Below are 20,511 nucleotides of genomic sequence, written 5' to 3' on the forward strand. Positions count from 1 at the left end.
GTTTGTCAACAGTTTCGTCTCCCTGACTTTTTAGCCAATCACATGCCCCCCTCAACAATATGACCAATTTATACTACACAATATATGTCACAAACACACACATACATATACACAGAGAGAAGTCCTCACACACACACACACACACACACACGCACACACTCACAAAGGCATTTCGTAAAACGTGTTTTTAAAAGCTGATTTCACTCTAAGCTAAGAGCTGAAATGAGCTTTAAAATGCAGATTTAAAACCCCATGTTGGATTACAGAATACTCAGGTGGCTAAGAGTAGAAATAAAAGACCCAACGTGAGCCTTAATGTCACAAACCGCAGTTTGACTGGTCAACTCTTCGTTATTGTCTGACGCACAGTCTGAGATCATTTGCCTCTTAACCTACAAATAAAACAAAAAGCAAACAAATCGAAATAAGGAGTTCACGTTGGTCGTTAAAGTCATTTTAAAGGTCTTTTCAAGTCGTGAGTAAAGAGGTGTATAAAGCGTTTGGGAGTTTTGAATGTGTTGTGTTCAGGTATCGACAGGAAGCTGATGAAGACTAATCCTTCCTGCAAACGACATCAAAATTCACATGCTGTCTAATCCAATTTGACGGGCAGCGGCGTCTTTAGGGGAGCAGTCCGTCGTTCAAAGGATTATGTGCTGCGTGAGAGCCGTTTGGCTGGCATGTGACTCTCCTCTTTGCTTTAAAGATTAGTGTATAATGCTGCTGCGGCTCGGGGAATTGAAAGAGATGACTTGATTGTGTGGCTTTCACCAACCACGAGCTGCAGGACGTCCCATACATCTGGCTCTTTCACAACTTGTGAAGCCTTTTAAATGCAGTTGTACTGTTAAATGTCCCATTATGAGAAGTGCTGAGGAACATATGATTCCTCAAAATATGAACGTAAATTCAAGGCTTTGATTAAAGAGGAAGGGCTCACAGCACAGACTTAATCCTAAAAAAGGACGGCCACATTAAAACTGATGTGGCTGCCTGTGGTTTTACAGTCAGAAACTGTAATGAAACTGGTTTTTAAATCATTATGGCTCAAAAACGTAGACAGCAGATGTCATAAATGCTCTTTAAATTAAGATTTAATGCCATCAACATATTCATTTGACTTTGACTAAAACAAGCAGTGGAGTAGTAACGTTGCAAAGCGTAAACAGCCGGAGTAAGTCAAATTTAACAACTTGATGCTTCATCCACTCTCTCTTGTCACGAAGCATATTGATTATTGGAGCAGATTTACTGCCCACTGCCATGCTGAGTCACCGTCCCCAGCTCCTCCTCCCACTGCCGGCTTATAAGTCCAAGAGCCGTCTTTTGGTTTTAATCAAACATTTATTCTCCGTTAAGAATTGTGTAACGTCCCTCCACACTTCTGACCCGCAAACCACAAAGCAGGTAAAAGTATTGAATCATGACGTCACTGAAAACAGTGTCGGATGACTGTTAACCTTGTTAAGCTCAAGATAAGAGCACGTGTCATTACGTTGCTGATCCTGAACGCTGTGGAGGATGCAATCGGCTCTGATTTCACACTGAGTAGGATTTAAAATAGACTACGTTCTTGCTTCAGTATGACATCATTAGAAGAAGTCTGCATAGCAACTGGAACTCACAAATGAATTAAACACCTCAATGAAAGACCTCTTTAGGGAGTATTCTGCTGTAGCAAGAGGAAACGTGCCAGCAAGCTTTGATGATGTGTCTGAAAGAAGTCTGAAAGTGTGTTTGTATTCTCCTAATATGCAACGGCAAACATGCTTTGTATGAGATGTACAGCTGCCTGGATCACATTTGGTTGTTGATAGAGCAACATGTCTGTCAAGACACATACTGAATGTATCACTGACGACATATTTCATTTGTTTTTACATCAATATTCATATTCCAAACAACCACAATTGGGAGAGCAAATTAAATCTTGCCCGTATCACACAGTGTGAGACAGTCAAAAGCTTCAAATACCAAAATGTCATATTCTAAGTCTTCCAGCGGGAAACCAAATCAAATCCTCCGTCTTTGCTCCTGTAACGATTTTACAGCTACTCGTGAAATACCAAATGATGGAACATTTCAACACTCTAATTTGATTCATTAACGATCTACTATTCATTTTGTCGTCATCATAACTACATAATGTTTCTGTGAGCAGCTGTGCGTGAAGACGACTGCTCCACGTCTGCTAGCTGGTGCTTCTGTGTTTTCAGGTGACGGGAACCCCAAAGAGAGCAGTCCTTTCATCAACAGCAGTGCGGCCAGAGACGCGGATAAGAGCCAGCAGTATGACGGCAAGAACATGGCTCTGTTTGAGGTGGGGGTCGTTTTCAACAACATGAAACCTAGAGTTTTCATGTCACTCAGAGATATCTTATATAGCTGTGTGTTTCTGTTCCCTGCAGGAGGAGATGGATACCAGTCCAATGGTCTCCTCTTTGCTCAGCAGTCTGGCCAACTACTCCAACCTGCCGACGGGCAGCAAAGAGCACGAAGAGGCCGAGAATAACGAGGAGGGGGCACGTCCGTCTAAAAAGCCTGTCAAGGTAGAGTCCTGCGTGTGATCCGTTCATTCCAAAAATATCATGAAACTAACAGTTTAATAAACACGTCCTTATGGGTGCACACCATACACTGTATATAAGAAGTGGACGTAGTCACTGTGACGTCACCCGTCACCCACAGTTTTGAAGCCTCGAGTTTGACATTATGGACGTCGCCATCTTGGTTTTTGGTCGTCTCCATCTTGGGGTTTTTTGCAACCAGAAGTGTCACGAGAAGGTGGAGTTAAGTACAACCGGAATGCAAAATAAGACATTTTTAGACGACCAAAAATATACAGTACATGCAGAATTTTGAGGACTGTAACTCTCAGCAACAAAAAAAAGAGATCTATGGATACATGTATGTAGCTATTTATTGTGCAAACTATACTTTGTTTGAATTGGTCGCTGCCAGCCAACAGATTCGCCGATAAACATTTATCTTCTTACTTCTCTGCAGCTCAGAGGAAATAGACCCTTTTCAATCGAACAAAGAGCTTATCGTCTTCTCTTTGTGTTTGAAAAGAATAAACCCCTTTCTTTCTAATGAAATAGTTGGACCTCATTTCATTCATTTCAAAGGCAGAATCTATTTCAGCAGACAGAGACCGAACAACAAAGTGCACTACTTCCCCGATTATAACCCCCGTTTTTTAATCCATGTAGACTGAAAACTAAGACACAAAAACGTTGACTAATCGCTTTCCTTGTTTGTGCTTCTCAGGCTCCACAGCTGGGCACTCTGATGGGCGTGTACTTGCCGTGCATCCAGAACATTTTTGGAGTGATCCTCTTCCTGCGGATGACTTGGATGGTCGGGGTCGGAGGCGTCTTCGGCTCCTTCATAATCGTCTTCATGTGTTGCTCCACGGTGAGGGAAACTATAAATCTGCTGTTGCATATTTGTTGGGAAACGCGACGGCTCTTTGGCCAATCAGAAAACAAATGTATTAAAATATGCGTGGTTCATTTATTGCAGGCCAATAGAGCTGGAAACATCCATCCACCAAATACATCTTAAAGTGGTTCCTCAGCACACATACCCTTTTTTATGTTTTTTATTTTATTTTATTTGTGACATATAGCAAGGTTTTTTATTATTATTACTTTTGTAAAGATAAAGGAGTGGCATACCAATGGGAAGGTTTTTCTGATTATTCTTTATTTGTTTTGTCTTTTTATTTGCAAAAATAAAGATGAAGGAATGACATCCAGATGGGAAGGTTTTTTTATTTTTACTTTTTTTATTTTACTGAGAAAAAGAGATTAACTGTATGCAGAGGAAGATGTGTGGTGAATAATCGTTGTGTGGAGTCAGTTCGGGCATAAAAGCATTTGAGGCTTTCATGGCGGCAGCAATAACAGAAACAAACACAAGGACTGTCTGTGGAAAGGAGAAACAAACGTGAGGATAAATGAGTAAAGAAATACATAAATGAAAAAGAGGAAGAAAGAAATTTCAACAAATTATAATGCGACAGTAATAATATTCTTCTAATAGTCTGTTTCTGTGTGTGTTTCCACTTGAATGTGTGTTTGCAATAGAAATATGTTGATTTAAAAACAGATTATATCAAAGAACTTTTGAGCCTTGAAAGCTCAGCCGGTCCTTTTAGATCAGCCCACCAAACCCTTGAGTTTGTTCTTTTATTTGCATTCTACCAGTTTTATAAGGAATCACTTCTGATATTTGCATCTTATTTGTTTATATATCTGGTTATTGCCTAAATTTACATTTCACCATTTCACCTGCTTTATGTGAGCTCATTTCTCTCATCTACCTTTTTTTTCTACTTGCACTTCTTTGTTTTTGTATGGGCTCAATGCTGCTTGATGTGCTCTCATTTAAAAATGATCATAATCATTAAACTACAGACTGTTATAATATATAACAGGCTGTATAATTATAATTTGCATTGTACAGCTGCTAAAGGTGACATAATAAAACCTGGCATAAGGCGTTCTGCCAATAAACCCACTAACACCACCACCATCATTCCCCCTGTTGGAATCTGTCATTTTGCTGCTCCGTCACCGACCAACAGGTTACAAATACTAGGAGCTGACCTCAAACGTGCCCTGTGTGGGATTTGGTGACATCTAGCGGCGAGGCTGCAGATTGCAACCAGGTGAAACTTCCGCTGGTGGCCGACGGGAAAACATGAAAACGCAAATGACCCGATCTATAGCCAGTTGTTGTACGAGTATGTTGAAGTGGAAGTTTCAGTTTGTGCAGAAATAAATGCTGCAGCTGCTCAAGACCAGCAGAGGTCTCTCGTGTTTTGTTTTTCGTCCCTGGAGACCAAAATCACGGCGTCCCTCGTGTGTTTTTCCGAACTCAGTCGGGGAAGCCGAAGCAGTTTGGTTTGTCCGTTCTGGGCTACTGTAGAAACATGGCGGCCGGCTCTGTATGGAGATATAACAGATCATTTTATGGTGACAAAAACACAAATATTCTTATTTTCAGGTGATTATAGATTAAAGAAAACATGCTTATTTATGTTTTATTCCATTTCTGCCAATAATCTCTCTAAATGCTGCACAATGTTCCTTAGAAGGTGACTATTAAAATAGGGCTCATTTTTGGTCTCAGTTGACTGGAATTCCTTTAGTCTGTTTGTCATTATTTATGCTTTTATGACACTAAATGACTTATTGAGACACTTAAGAGCACATCTCTGGTAAACACAACCTTTAAAGTATAGCTTTTTGTGTGATTTTTTTGTGGAGTAATGCAGTTTTACAGATCTGTCGATTAAATCAAGTAACGGATCAGTCCTAATTATTATCCTAAGATGTATTCTAAACGTCCTCTGTTGTGCTTTTTCCAGACAATGCTCACAGCCATCTCCATGAGTGCCATTGCAACAAATGGAGTGGTACCAGGTGAGTGGATATCTGAGAGGAGATGAATTGGTGTGTTTGAGTGTGAGAGAACGCAAACCGACTCTTCTGTGTGTTTGTGACTCTCAGCTGGAGGTTCATATTACATGATCTCTCGCTCTCTGGGGCCCGAGTTCGGTGGAGCTGTTGGGATCTGCTTCTACTTGGGCACCACTTTTGCAGGAGCCATGTACATTCTGGGCTGCATTGAAATTCTGCTGGTGAGTAGAATATTGTCTTTACAGCCTTAAATATTGTCTATAGTTTGTCTATAGTCCTATTTAATTATCATTTCCTCGTGCCTCTACCCTTCTCCACCACACCTTGCCTTTTTTTCGCCTCCCTTTACTTTCCCTTTCTCCCTCCGTCTTTCCATTCCTTCAGATTTATATCATCCCCCAGGCAGCCATCTTTAAGATCGAGGGCCTGGAGGGCCAGGAGGCAGAGTTGGCTCTCCTCAACAACATGCGGGTGTACGGCACCATTGTGCTGAGCTTCATGGTGCTGGTGGTGTTTGTCGGGGTCAGATATGTGAACAAGCTGGCGCTGGTCTTCCTGGCCTGTGTCATCCTCTCCATCGTGGCTGTTTACGCCGGAGTCATCAAGACCGCCATCGACCCCCCCGTCTTCCCGTAAGTGACTCGCTCATTCACCTCTCAGAGTCTCCCGGAGGTGATCCGAGGAATGTGACGATGACGTGCCGACTTTCTCAACAGCGTCTGCGTCCTGGGAAACCGAACGCTCCTCTCCAAAGGATACGACGTCTGCGCAAAGGTCGTCGAGATAGACAATGAAACCGTCACCACCAAACTGTGGAGGACCTTCTGTGATTCTGAGACTCTCAATGCCACTTGTGACGAATACTTCACCAACAACAACGTCACAGAGATACAGGGCATCCCGGGGGTCAGTAGTGGCATCCTGGCAGGTAAGCGATGCCTGATCGATAACACCCTCTACCAATCATCAGGATGAGGATCAATCCACCTCACATGCTCAATTAAATGTCCCTCTGTCTTTTAGAGAACCTGTTTGGGAACTACCTAGAAAAAGGGATGTTCCTGGAGAAGCGTGGGCTCGCATCAGTAGTGAATACAGACAATCCGCCGACCAGCACGAACCGCTACGTCCTGGCTGACATCACCAGCTTCTTCACCCTGCTGGTCGGGATATACTTCCCATCTGTCACAGGTGAGCAGCAGAAGAGGACGTCCTCGCCCGATTGAGGGGCTGTCTTTAGCTTTAAAGCTGCTCGAATCTATATTTTTAGATTAAATGGAAATCCTTAAGGTTTCAGTCCTGGTTGATTTAGAATTTCTATGAAACTGTGCTTTGAGTTTAGCAGTCTGGGGTCCAGAATCCAGTTTGTAATACTACACATGTATATATATTGCAATATTTTCATCATTGTCAACAAGCACCATTGTGTTACCTTTTTGGTGATAGATATAGTGACTTAACATCTTCAAGATTACCACGTAAACAACGGATTAGACGTAATGTGATCGAGGTAGAGATGAACCGTTAAAGAACAATTATTCTTTGGGCCGTTTCTACTTTACTTGCTAGTGAGAGATACAGACATTGAAGTTGAAAGAGGGGATGCCACGCAGCAAAAAGACCCGAGGGCAAGACTTTAACTGGGGCGGCTGCATTAAAGACTTAGACTTGATACTAAGCACTCAAACCGGAGATCTACACTGTAATCAGGCCCGTTTCAAGAGGCAGCAGGGAGCTTTCCAGGGGGAAAAATCCATCAGTTATTGGAGGTTTAAGATCATGAGGAAAGTTATTATCGTCACTTCCTGCTGCGCTGACTTTGGTGGTAAAAGGTCGGAGCTTAGATGCCGAACGTCAACGCTGCACATTTTCTGCATTCACATATAATCTATTCCAAATTAATTTTGCAGCTGTACCATCTTTTCATGAGCGGATCTGTCTGCGCTGCAGAACCAGATTACTGCTGATGCTGGTGATGTGACTAGAGAGAAAGGGAGAATAGATATTACCTCTCCCTGCTGGTTGTCACAGCACAAAGCTCCTGATTGTTTCATCTTGCTCCACTCACAGGGATCATGGCGGGCTCCAACCGCTCTGGAGACCTGCGTGATGCTCAGAAGTCGATCCCCATCGGCACCATTGCAGCCATCACCACCACGTCTATTGTGTGTATCCTTCACTGAGCTCGACCTGCTGGTTTTACATAAACCTTTGGCACGTGATATGGATCAAACATCTCCAATGATACATTTCTTGACAGCTTGTCCCCAGACATGTCCACTGTTGTGCTGTTTGGAGCCTGTATAGAAGGAGTCGTCCTCAGGGACAAGTGAGTCTTATGATGTAGATTTGTGTAAATGCTGTCGTAGTGATATTGTGATCCCACTCTGACAACGAGCACCAGTTGTAAAAACATCAATAAAGTCATAGCTCAACAATGAGTTGAAACTGATTATAAATAGAAGCCATATGCCATAATAATGTTTATTTAGGAACTCTTCACATGGTTCTTGTTTTAAAACGAGTCGGCAGAAACATTAAAAGATCAAGTGTTTACAGCCGATGAATAGCTAACGTTAGCTGCTGGAAAATGAAAAGTTCAGGGAACAAAATCGACAGTCGCCAGGTAGAAATGAGAAGCCTGCTTTTCTTTTCTTTTTTACCTCTGTTCGAAATAAAGGACCAATTGTTCATATATCCACTTATATATATCAGTTTGAAAACATTCAAAAGACGTTAGTTTATCTGAATGAATGGTCAACAAGTCAGTGTTTGTTATTGCAGCTTCTGAGTGTTTAGTCTTCTCTCTCCACAGGTTTGGTGAAGGGGTCAATGGTAACCTGGTGATTGGGACTCTGGCATGGCCGTCTCCGTGGGTCATTGTGTTCGGCTCCTTCTTCTCTACCTGCGGAGCCGGACTCCAGAGTCTGACCGGAGCTCCACGGCTCCTGCAGGCCATCTCTCGAGACGGCATCATCCCATTTCTTAGAGTGTGTACACATGTCGCACTAAAATGTGTCTTTATTATTATTTTTAAACGCATCAGCGAGCTGCAGAGAATGTTGATATTTTTAAAGGCAAACTCAAGACCTACTTTTTTAATCTGGCTTTAAATTGAGCTTTATTTATTTATCTTCCAAATGATTTATTTAAGTACACCTTTTTAGTTTATTAGTGTGTTTGATTCAAATCTTTCTGTAGCTTTAAGCTGCAGAAACAAACACGATCATCACATTAATAGACTATTAAAATCCCATACTTTATTTGTACAGCACGTACTGTCCAAGGAGGTGCAATGAAACTTGATTTAATTCAATCCTTTCATGTTGCTGCAGGTGTTTGGGCACGGCAAGGCCAACGGGGAGCCCACCTGGGCCCTTCTGCTCACAGCTTGCATCTGTGAGATTGGCATCATCATCGCCTCCCTGGATGCAGTCGCACCCATCCTCTCCATGTGAGCACATCACACACACACACACACTATGTTCATTGTTGTGCGGGCTGTCTTTTTAATTTAATTTTCTCCTCCTCTCTCTTTAGGTTCTTCTTGATGTGCTACATGTTTGTCAATCTGGCCTGTGCCCTGCAGACTTTGCTGAGGACGCCAAACTGGAGGCCGCGCTTTAAGTTCTACCACTGGTGAGTGTGTGGGGTCAGTGTAAGAAAACCTAACATATGCTGCAATGCCTGCTTTGGATTTTAATCAAAGTAACAGCATCTGCGAAATGACAATATTCACCAGAGCTGTGTGCACCTGGATCACCATGGGGAGCTAAACCCATGCTGTCTGTACTCCAGCATGAGTTTAACAGCAGAGGATTAAACCTGTATTTACAAGCTGTGGTAATTGTTGAGTTCCAGCCAGCGGTGTGAAGCTGGCAGAAATTATTTAGACCAAACATGTGATGTCCTGTCTCCTGCAGGGCTCTGTCTTTCTTGGGTATGAGCCTGTGCCTGTCGCTCATGTTCATCTGCTCTTGGTATTACGCCATCATCGCCATGGGCATCGCCACCTGCATCTACAAATACATTGAGTTCTGCGGGTAAGTAATCAAAGTAGGTACGATTGAATCGCAGCAACCAACTTAAGTTTCTCACCCAGTTTGTATTCTTTGCAGTGCATCCACTTATTCTGCCAGTGGCTATTGTTTCAGCTCAATTGGGCTTGTTTTTGTTTAATGTGCTGTGTCACAGAGCGGAGAAGGAGTGGGGCGATGGGATACGTGGCATCTCTCTGAGCGCTGCACGCTTTGCTCTCATGAGGCTGGAGGAAGGACCGCCACACACCAAGAACTGGAGGTCAGTCCACAAAAGCAGTGCTACTTGTATCACCGGTTGAATTTTAAAACACCATTTCTTTACCGTACTGAGATGAGATGGTCTTTTACTTGGTGCTTTGCTTTTTTTTTTCGTCAGGCCTCAGATCCTGGTTCTGGTGAGCGTGGACGAGGAGCAGAACGTAGAGCAGCCTCGTCTGCTCTCTCTGGCCAATCAGCTGAAAGCAGGGAAGGGTCTGACCATCGTCGGCACCTCAGTTCAAGGAACCTTCCTGGACAACTACACGGAGGCCCAGAGGGCAGATCAGGTTCATCCTCTAATCTCTGACGCATGCACTTTGACTTGTGATAGAAACACAGTGGATTAATATCACTCGTCGCTCATCACAGTTATTCACAGATGGCCGATGCTGCCCTATGATTGGCCATTGTGTGCTTCAAGGCGGGACTTAGCGAAAGGTCAATTTGTCTGAACTTTTACCCAGATTTTGTGATGTCCGACAGAAAGGGTGAAACGAGTAAAACAGTCTGTGGGACAGATGGTGCACCAATGCACTAAAATGATACACTTCATATCTTCACTGTAGACTGATATTTACAGAAGTAGGAGAAGATATCTGCCAGCTGTGATTAGTTGTTCCTCGTCACATGACGTGCGGCACACGCTACAGCTGTCAGGACTGTGACAGCTGTCTTCTGCTCTCTGTGCATTTGCAGTCTTTGCGTAAGTTGATGGAGACGGAGAAGGTGAAGGGTTTCTCTCAGGTGGTCATCTCCTCCAATCTGAGAGATGGGACGTCCCACCTGATCCAGGTTGGAGGACTGGGAGGTCTGAAGCACAACACTGTGTTGGTCAGCTGGCCCCGAAACTGGAAACAGCCTGAGTACCACCAGCAGTTTAGGAACTTTATTGGTAAGTCTTAAACACTGGTAAAATAATAAATGTCTTAGATATTATTTAATGAATCTGATTATCCTGGTTATTGAGCATGTATGACTTAAAGTGGTTTGTTCACAAAACAATGCATTGCTCTTTAAAGTTACTGTGAGGAACTTTTAACTGATTATGAAACAGTCTCAATTTAATACTGATGCCTCTAAATGACCTGAGAAGATGGGCTGTTTCTAAAGCCTCAATGATGCATTATTTATATACAATTAACACCGTCACCAGAGAAATCATATTTTTCCTGTGTAGATGAATTAAACAAGGTGAGGTAACCCTTTCCCAGGCCCTTCATTGTGCTTTATACCAAATCCACTGTGTCCCTCCGCAGAGATGGTCCGAGAGACGACTGTAGCCAGTCTGGCCTTGTTGGTTCCTAAGAATATCTCCAGCTACCCGTCCAACGGAGAACGCTTCACCGAAGGCCACATAGACGTGTGGTGGATTGTCCACGATGGAGGCATGTTGATGCTGCTGCCCTTCCTGCTGCGACAGCATAAGGTGGGAAACAAAGACACACAGAAACATTCTTTACATTCGAGATTGTTTGATGTGATTTATATGTTACAAAGGGCACCGTGTCGAGGTTTAAAAAAGAACATGTTGTTCATCGGCTGTGAATGTTCCTGTTTTCAGGTGTGGAGGAAGTGCAAGATGCGCATTTTCACTGTGGCTCAGATGGATGACAATAGTATCCAGATGAAGAAAGACCTCATCACCTTCCTCTATCACCTGCGCATCGAAGCTGCGGTGGAAGTGGTGGAGATGGTGAGAGACTCGTCTGACACATAATCGGAGTTCACAAACAAGAAGGAAGCCAAGAGGAGAGGATTATCATTATATCTTTATTTGATCAGGCTATCCCATTGAGATCAGAGGGATGGTTTGGGTCTTTTGATGTGAGGTTATAAGGGTGATGATGAATGATGATGATGAAAAATAGCTTTGTTTTGAGATGAACCCAGATTTGTTTCATCCATAGAACCAAACTTTCTTTCATGTTATGACTCCTGTTTCAGGACTTCACTGTATGATAAATGAACAAATGTATTCGTCTCTTTAAAGCACGACGGTGACATCTCAGCCTACACCTACGAGAAGACACTGGTAATGGAACAACGGTCACAGATCCTCAAACAGATGCATCTGACCAAGAACGAGAAGGAGAGAGAGGTAAAGCAGTAAAGTTCGTACTACACTTAACTGGAGGAACCTTGATACCTAAAGAAGGCGTGTGTCATTTTAAAACCCCTTTTACCGAATGGTGCGCATAGAAGACCATGAACGTTCTCATTATCTCTCTGTGCGCTCCAAATATCAGCTCTCGGGCAGGGAATTGGTTTATAATAAGGTGTTGTTGTCTGGACTTGTTTTTACTGATCTGAGGGAAGTGAGAATGAATTCTAGAGGGAAATTAAAACTAATTCAATCCTTTCATTTTTATAACTATAGATCCAGAGCATTACAGATTCATCCCGTGGGTCCATTCGGCGTAAAAACCCGTCTGCCTCGCGCTCCCGGCACAGCGTGGACGAAGCAGCCAGCGTGGCAGAACAACCAGAAGACGAGGTAATGCTGCCACGGTCCGTTTTAGGATCAAATAACTTGTCCCTCTTGTTCTCCGGCTGAATCTGCTGTCATTGTTTGATCTCGTCACGAGTGGCCGCTGGGTTTCTCCCACACTGATGAGTGTCTCTTTTCTCTCTTTCACTGTCATGTCACGGTGTCTGTCTCTCAGTCTGTGGCTGTCTCCAACCCAAAACAGGTGCAGCTCATCCACAGTAAGAACGCCTCCGCACCAACCAGCCCCACGAGCCCCACGAGCCCCACGTCTGGCGCCGCCACGTGGACGGACAACACAGGCGCAGAGAAAGGGAAGACCCCTTTGGCAGCGAACCCGGAGGCCGGCAAGGACCTCTTCAACATGAAGCCGTGAGTGACCTGTCAGTTCTCTGCTCAGCACCCAGCACAGGAAGCAGACATGACACATGACATGCACACGTGGGTCAGTGGTAAATATTTGTGTGTATCGACCCAGTCCCAATCTCTACACTCACTGACTTTGAGGTGCGCTCCCATAAAGTCTTTGTGTTTGAGGGCTCTCTGGCAGACCTTGTGAGCCCTTTATTAACCCTTTCCGTAAGTCAGCATTAGCATGGAGACATTCACATTCAGCCTGGAAAATTACATTTACTCCTTGAGGGTTCAGGGTTTAAGGCCTTAGGGGGGACATTGGGATTGTGCCTAAGACGCAAGGAAAAGACGCAAGTGGGCGAAACGTGGATGCAATTAAGAGACTTGGGATGTACGCATTGGGTTCCTGCGCAACAAACAAATCTTTGAACATTAACCGTTAACTAACACAGATCTTGTAAATGCACATGTCCTGTTGGTAAATAACTGTAATTATTTCCCCCCCTAACATGCTGCTACAGGGAGTGGGAGAACTTGTAAGTATTCTTCTTTTATTTTGGAGGAGGACGCACTGTGTGGACTGAGCAGCTGAGAGCCTGATTTGTGAACCAAAGAACTGATGTGGCCTTCTGTTTGTCGCATCAGGAGCCAGGTCGACGTGAGGCGGATGCACACGGCGATGCGGCTCAATGAGATCATCATAAAGAAGTCCAAGGAGGCAAAACTGGTCCTGCTCAACATGCCTGGACCCCCCAAGAACCGCATGGGCAACGAAAACTGTATCCTACATCATAAATACAATATAATGCATTCAGATAGATCTGAATGTACTTCGCTCTGTTCAGTTCAGGTCCTGCAGGTCCCACGATGGCCAAAGTCTTCTATCCCGATACCGGTCATCTCATATCTCAATAACAATACATATCACGATATAGCATGTTTTCTGTTCATTACAGTCGATATGACATAACCACATGGTAAAGCCTATATATTCTATATTCCTGTGTTAAATACTTGACAAACGAGAAGTGTTTTATCATTTAATTAAGAACTTTTGTGCAAAGCGAACATAAACAGCTTCAAGAGGAGTTATAGAGACATAAATAAGTATTTCCATTAATCCCATTGAACAAGTGGAAATGTAACGTGTGATGAAAAAACAAAACCGTAATCTTCAAATTAAAGTCCCTCAAAATATTTCACATCAGATTTGGCGAGAAATTGAAGTCAGTATCTGCTCGTTATTATCGACGTTATTGTGTATCATGAGTATATCACTCAAATATGAAATAAATTATCGTATCGAATTATCGCCCAGCCCTAGAGCAAGGCAGCATAGAAGCCTAAACACAATAAAAACACTATCAGAGAACTGAAGACATTAGACGTGCTGATACTACATATGCAATACAGAATAGTATTGAAGGCTCAGGTGATAAAAGCAAAGAAAAACTGCAACAATAACAATATAAATTATGCAGTTTATCGTTTATTAGACTTAAGAGCTGTTTGAGCTTTTTGTGAGATTTTACAGATAAAAATGTCAAAGACTAGTGGCCCCTGTAACTGATACTGTATGTGAGGGCAGTGTACGAAATACACCTGGCTATCTGGGGGTCCCACGTCCCCTGATATCCCGATATTAGAAGTCAAGCTGGAGCTAGTATGAAATACTTATATACAGACACGTTATTGTAATGAAGAAACATACCGCTGCAAATATCTGTTTTCATTTTTTAGACTAGAATCTTTGCTGTTTTTGTGAAATATTGGATAGTTTTTACGTGTTTGGATTTTGAACAGTTATTTAAATAAAACCCTTTGAGAAGGTTAGAGGAGAAATCGCTCTCTCGTAGATGAAACGTGTGACACGGAACCTCGAATAGACACAGCTGGGACCTGATGGTTAAATTGTTTTTTATGTAAAATATATATATATACATACTTAAGGTAAAAGCAAAGGTAAGAAAACTACACTCCTTCACTGTGCTTGTCTCTCAGACATGGAGTTCCTCGAGGTGCTCACTGAAGGTCTCAATCGGGTCCTCCTGGTGCGTGGAGGTGGACGTGAGGTCATCACCATCTACTCCTGAAGGGGCTTTGAGGTGTTTCAGGGGCCCACACACACACACACACACACACACACACACACACACACACACACACACACACACACACAGACTCTGCCCTCCATATTGTCCCCCCCACAACCTCACATATTCACCGTTACACCACATGAAGAATTGTGCAGCGGTCGACTCTCTGATCTCTGCCTGTCAGCTGATAACAGCAGATATATGTTTTTGCTAAGTTCTGACATTTTATTGCAAAACGAAACCCAAAGCGTCTCTTATTCTAAGAAAGAAAATAGAAAGTTTTCACTTTTTTCTTTCCCTTTTCTGATTTGTTAAATCAACATTCTGTCCTTTTGCTTTTCTTCCTGTTCATTTGTCAAAGAGGATTTTTTTTTTTTCTTCTTTTAACTGTTATTTATTTATTTATATTATTTATGTATTTAATTATCTAATCATGTCTGTCTTTGTCCTGGTCTAATTTTGCCTTTCATTGTATGGTTGGAAGCATACAGGTATTAATATTATAGACTTACAGGTAATGATATTTATTAACAGTGGAAATGGGTTCATTCACATTCATTAATTGGAGTATTGAAAAAGCAGAAGTACGAGCTGTAAATAGATTCACGTCTAGTTTTATTATTCGTTATGTTTGTAAATAAAAGTCGGCATCAGATAGATTCATGTCAATGACATGTCATAAATTATATCGTAAACTATTTATTTTTCATATGGTGTGGTTCAGAAAAAACGTTTAGATCCATAAATATTCTGTATTTGATGCATGCTGAGTGCACCAGGATTAAAGGAGGACTTTGCTCGTTGGGTTTCTTGCAGAGAGTGATATAAGAAGATTGGTCCCGCTCTCAGCCTCAGCCAGGAGATGCTTAGCTTAGCTTAGCTTAGCATAAATACTGGAAACAGCTAGCATTGCTCTGTCCAAAGGTAACAAAAATAAAGCTCACTAATTAATATGTTGTATCTCATTTGTTTAATTCTTACAAAAAACAGTGCTTTATTATCAAATAGTTATTATAATGAGCCGATCATTAACTCATTAACACATTAAGCTGTTATTCTGTTAAGTTAACTGCTAACGTGAGAGTCGTATCAACCTTCTCGTCTGACTCTCTGCAAGACAGCGAGTCAGCATATTTCCCAACATGTCCAACTACATCAAATGTAAATTTGCTGCTATACTAATGCACCCTGTTTAAAAATGTGAACGCTGTGATGTTGTGAACGCAAACATTTGCAGATAGTGAATAATGTATAAAAATGAAAGTATTTTGGAAGAATCTCAGAATGTTTGTATGAAACAGTTTTAGGATGATTTATTCATGGAGTCAGATTATCCTGCAGAGTGCTACCGCTCAGACGTTTAGTTGTTGTGAGTCTGTGGATGTTTAGTTTCTATTAGTGTATGCTTTAGTCATTTTTGAGCATTTATTAACTCATGCACATGTGCTGTTTCGTCATAGATATTCACACCGAGTCTGCAAACATTTCATAGGATATGACCAGTAAGAGTCGGCCACATGTACATTACATGTGCTTAGTTGATATAATGTCTATATAGGCAACAAAGTGTTTGGTCATAATAGTTTATTATGGAAGTTTTTGTACAGTAAGTACACAGTCCTTTGATTTTATTCCCCTCTCCCCCGTTGCCCTATTAGTGCTGTGAAGTATTTCACTTAGAAAATTCTGCATCACTTGCAAAAAGCATTCAGTATCTTTTCCAGGAAATCATAAGACGTGTGAGTCAAATTTGTATTGTTTTCAACCCCGTAGCTCACCTCATCATATTGATACGTCCTCTTTTTGGTGAATATCTATGCAGCCCTCCGTGTTCCCCTTATACAGTAACTCTGAAAGGTGTGGGTGCAGAACATGAGCAGCAACGAACCTGTGTTTATGTTTGATTCATGAGAAGATGATGTGGCTCTACAGGTTGATGTATCGGTCACTGGTCTGCAGAAGTCATAATCTATAATGTGTGTGTGTGTGTGTGTGTGTGACACCTGATGCTTGTTTGTGTGTGGACGGTGTGTGTAACTCAACAGGAGGACAGAGTGAAGATGGGACATTTGTAAATAGGTGTGTGATTTTTAGGCTTAGAGATAACACGTGCAATGTGTGTCAACACGGGTTTTATAGATATAAAATAGTTTGTATTGTCTTTTAAAATGATGAACAAACTTTGTTTCATGTTCTGCCATGTCTTATGCAATGATGTACAAGTAATGGTTGAAAGAAACCATTTTATATGTCGGCAAAATGCAATAAACTAAAATCATTTTAATACAACAGTGACGGTTCGAGTGTTATGATGTTCTTACAGCGTCTGCTCATAGATTCATTGTTTTGCAATTGGATTTATGGTTTGAACTTTTGCAAATGTCGACTGTGTTTGCCTTTTTATCAGCATCTCTGATCTCAGATCACACTAGACACATATAGAACATCAAATATTAATTTAGCAACAAAGAAATTGTCTAACCGTGTTGTAAGACACAAACTGTTCTATCAGTCTTCTGTTCTCACCTTAAAGGTTCAATAAATGTGACTCACAGCATTAAAGTGTAACTTCACCCGCTGCATCATTTTGAAAAAATAAGTGTGCAAGGAGCTGAGGAGGGGGGAGTTACTCAATGGGTGTTAACATTCTATTTTTGGATGTATTTCACGATGTAGACTCGTCCCAAAAGGTCGACTCTATCTCAAAATTGTCAATGTTAACACCAGCATCGATGCGTTTCATCACAGTACAGTTATATCATTTCATTTACTGCCTCAAAAAACATGCTTAAGTGTGCAGTTTCTCTTTATTATGGCAGCAAACAGCTGTTATCTACGCAAAGAGTATATAAAGTGGAGTAATGTCTACATGAGCAGAGAGTGAAGTCGATCTGCTTTTGTGTGTTGTAATCCGAGCTTTCTCCTTGTTCTGATGACATAGCTTTAGATGCATGCTTTTAGTGCATATTAGTGCACGTGAGCAAACCCCACTGGTGAGCTCACGCTCTGCACCGGCTCAGCCGTCGCCATGTTGAGAGCCGCCAAGAGGCAACAGAAACGCTCCCGATCTCGCAGACAGCTCCTTCGCTGATTGTGACATGCAAGTTGAAGCGTTTGTCATTGTGCATTTCATCATCATGTCCCGACTGATCGAAAGAGATGCTCACAGGTCAGCAAACGCTCTGCCCCAATGTTTTCCAAATGGAAATCAGCCAGCAGGATCAAAAACATGGTTAACACATGCCGACTTTTTATTATGCATATAAGTTTTTATAATGCATATTTTTATTGTGTGAATTATATTATATATTTCAGAAGTGTTACAAGTCTTATTACAGCGGCCCAAAGTCCACGCTGCAGCGTTATATAGCTTCTGTGTGTTTGAGAGAGCGAGACGGCAGGAACGAGGTCGATGTCTTCGACCCGTCTTATCTGAGCAGAGAAACCGCAGACTGCAGAAGAACTGATCGGCGTTTGTCCCAAAGAGCAGTCGGGATGAAGACGAAGTCGACCAGCCTTCGAGTGAGGTTACCTGTGTTTGTGTTTGTCACACAGGTGGTTGTCCTTGCCTTGCATTGCATTGACTAACCCCATGGACAACGCGGTGTACAGGGACTACCCTGTTTTCACGGACATACAGGTCATGATATTCCTCGGCTTCGGGTGCCTGCTGGCGTTTTTCCGACTCTACGGCTTTGGGGGGATGGTCTTTAACTTCCTCACGGCCACCTTCGCCATCCAGTGAGCCATCCTGGTGCAGGGCTACTTCCAGTTCAGCCACGAGGGTAAGATCCACCTCGGGGTGATCAACCTCATGAATGCAGAGTTCGCGTGCGCCGTGGTGCTGATATCCTTCGGCGCCGTGCTGGGGAGGACGAGTCCCCTGCAGCTGCTGGTCATGGCTCTGCTGAAGGTGCCGGTGTTTGCGTGCACCGAGTGGGCCGTGCTCAAGTATCTGAAGATCAACGACGCGGGAGGCTCCATTCTTATCCACCTGTTTGCCTGCTACTTTGGCTTTGGGTGTCTCGTTTGCGCTGTACAGGCCTTGCCTGAACGAAGGCCACGCGAAGGAGACCACCAGCTACCAGTCCGACATCCTGTCGGTGATGGGGACCTTGTTCCTCTGGGTGTTCTGGCCCTCCTTCAACTCAGCGTTGACCCTGAAAGGAGACGACCAGCACAGAGCCGACCTCCACACCTTCCTCGGCCTCAGCGCCTCCACGCTCACGGCCTTCGCTCTCTCGGCCATGCTGAACAAAGAAGGTAAGATCACCATGGCCGACGTTCAGAACGTGACCCTGGCTGGAGGCGTGACGGTCGGGGCGTCCGTGGATATGATGATCTCGCCCGCGGCTGCGTACGCTCTGGGCTGCACCGCGTGCATGCTGGGCTACAGGTACTTGACCCCCTTCCTGGCCCGGCGCTTCCGGATCCAGGATCAGTGTGGAATACATCATTTGCACGACCTGACGGGACTTATATCCTGCGCTGCGGGGATATGTGCCATACTGATGGCTAGTGAGGAGATGTATGGCCCCAGTTTGTATGAGATCTTCACCCACAGGTCACCAATGGAGGGGGACCCGAAGCTGCGAGAGCTCCAGATGTTGATCCCCAGTTTGAAGCCGGGGTTGGGGAGGACTGCCCGGGAGCAGGCTCTCTTCCCGGTCGCCGCTGTGTTCTCCACCATCGGAGTGTCGGCGCTGGGAGGCGTCCTCACGGGCTTCGTCTTGAAGCTGCTGTACCTCGCACCACCGCCCGATAACTTCTGCTTTGACGATGAGCTGTTTTTTGAGGTTCCTCCGGATTATGACTGACCACTTAAACTCCATAATAACACAATGGAGGGTTCTGCTGCCTGATATGCAGCAGCCAAGTGTGGTCAATGCATTTGACTGAGGAAGATGTGAATAAGCCTGTATTTTGTCTTTATAAGTAATTTAATGTGCTGCAATAACTAATTACATCCATGCCATTGTAAATATGAGTGCAGTGACACTGCACAGCACTCTTTGTCTGATGCAACCAGCAATGTTGTTATTTATTGTCCGACATGTAAACATAAAAGGAAATTGAGTGATAGTTCTCTTGGTTAATTCGCCACAAGTTTTTAATGTGAAATAAACACTTTTTAAACCGTGTGCATTTTATCAAAATAGTAATTGTGTAAATAATTAAAGCTGTGAAGTCAACTAAAGTTTAAAAAATGTCGACATCCTTGAGATGCATCATCTGGTTTTCATGGGACGTGAAAAAAACTTTTAAAAATAAATAACAACAAAGATGCCATAACGTTTTGTTTTTTTAAATGCACAGGAGCAAACAGGCTTAAATACCTATAACAAGCATCATCTACATGAAACTAATGAGGAATATCATTAACTGACAACTGCCAGACCAAATGATGTGAATAGTACTGAGAAATTAAACATATATACTGTTAAAGTCGTATAAACTTAATATTGATGTGGAAGCACATACAAAAAGAACAAATGTTTTAAATTACATTTAAAGGTGTGTGTTTCAGAGGTCTGTAGCATTGATGATGTTAGCATCATTTAGAGCAGATAATAAAATAGAGATGAGAGACCACTGACGTTTATTTTTCCTCATCACTAGATGGCGACCATGAGCCGTGAAACTAAACTGACGAGACTTGGTTCTCGCGAGGAAAGGCGAGATTTCAAAGCCTCAGGGTGTTCGTGCCCAGAGTATGGTCTGACAGGAGAGATGTTGTTGTTTGAGGCTAGCCCCTTTTGGAAGAGCGCTGGGCTTTAAAACTAACTTTACGTCGTGGACAAACAGTGGAATTACAATGTAATGTACTAACTGACGAATCTAGAGGTATT

At 42.9% G+C, this 20,511-nt stretch overlaps 1 protein-coding gene and 1 pseudogene across 3 annotated transcripts; both read left to right on the forward strand.

Annotated features, from left to right (window-relative positions):
- The first annotated feature begins 2,206 nt into the window (after positions 1 to 2,206).
- On the forward strand, positions 2,207 to 14,659 carry slc12a5b (solute carrier family 12 member 5b). 3 transcript variants are annotated; one of them, XM_076092272.1, is made up of 25 exons: positions 2,207 to 2,320; positions 2,409 to 2,549; positions 3,271 to 3,417; positions 5,378 to 5,432; positions 5,520 to 5,650; positions 5,814 to 6,061; positions 6,146 to 6,357; positions 6,453 to 6,620; positions 7,500 to 7,598; positions 7,701 to 7,758; positions 8,245 to 8,419; positions 8,765 to 8,883; positions 8,970 to 9,068; positions 9,353 to 9,472; positions 9,624 to 9,728; positions 9,846 to 10,014; positions 10,424 to 10,619; positions 10,984 to 11,153; positions 11,289 to 11,420; positions 11,718 to 11,825; positions 12,105 to 12,221; positions 12,391 to 12,584; positions 13,088 to 13,102; positions 13,212 to 13,345; positions 14,568 to 14,659. In XM_076092272.1, the coding sequence occupies exons 1-25, from the start codon at positions 2,306 to 2,308 to the stop codon at positions 14,657 to 14,659; spliced, it is 3,219 nt and encodes a 1,072-aa protein (XP_075948387.1). In that variant the 5' UTR covers positions 2,207 to 2,305. The 3 variants fall into 3 exon arrangements, with proteins under 3 accessions (XP_075948387.1, XP_075948395.1, XP_075948404.1); XM_076092280.1 differs by having other exon boundaries at positions 12,418 to 12,584; XM_076092289.1 differs by lacking the exon at positions 13,088 to 13,102 and having other exon boundaries at positions 12,418 to 12,584.
- Positions 14,660 to 18,157: 3,498 nt separating this feature from the next.
- On the forward strand, positions 18,158 to 19,479 carry LOC142950718 (ammonium transporter Rh type B pseudogene; annotated as a pseudogene).
- Positions 19,480 to 20,511: the final 1,032 nt, after the last annotated feature.

Source organism: Anarhichas minor, unplaced genomic scaffold (assembly GCF_050575085.1).
Source record: "Anarhichas minor isolate MPS153535 unplaced genomic scaffold, ASM5057508v1 ptg000003l, whole genome shotgun sequence".
Taxonomy (NCBI): domain Eukaryota; kingdom Metazoa; phylum Chordata; class Actinopteri; order Perciformes; family Anarhichadidae; genus Anarhichas; species Anarhichas minor.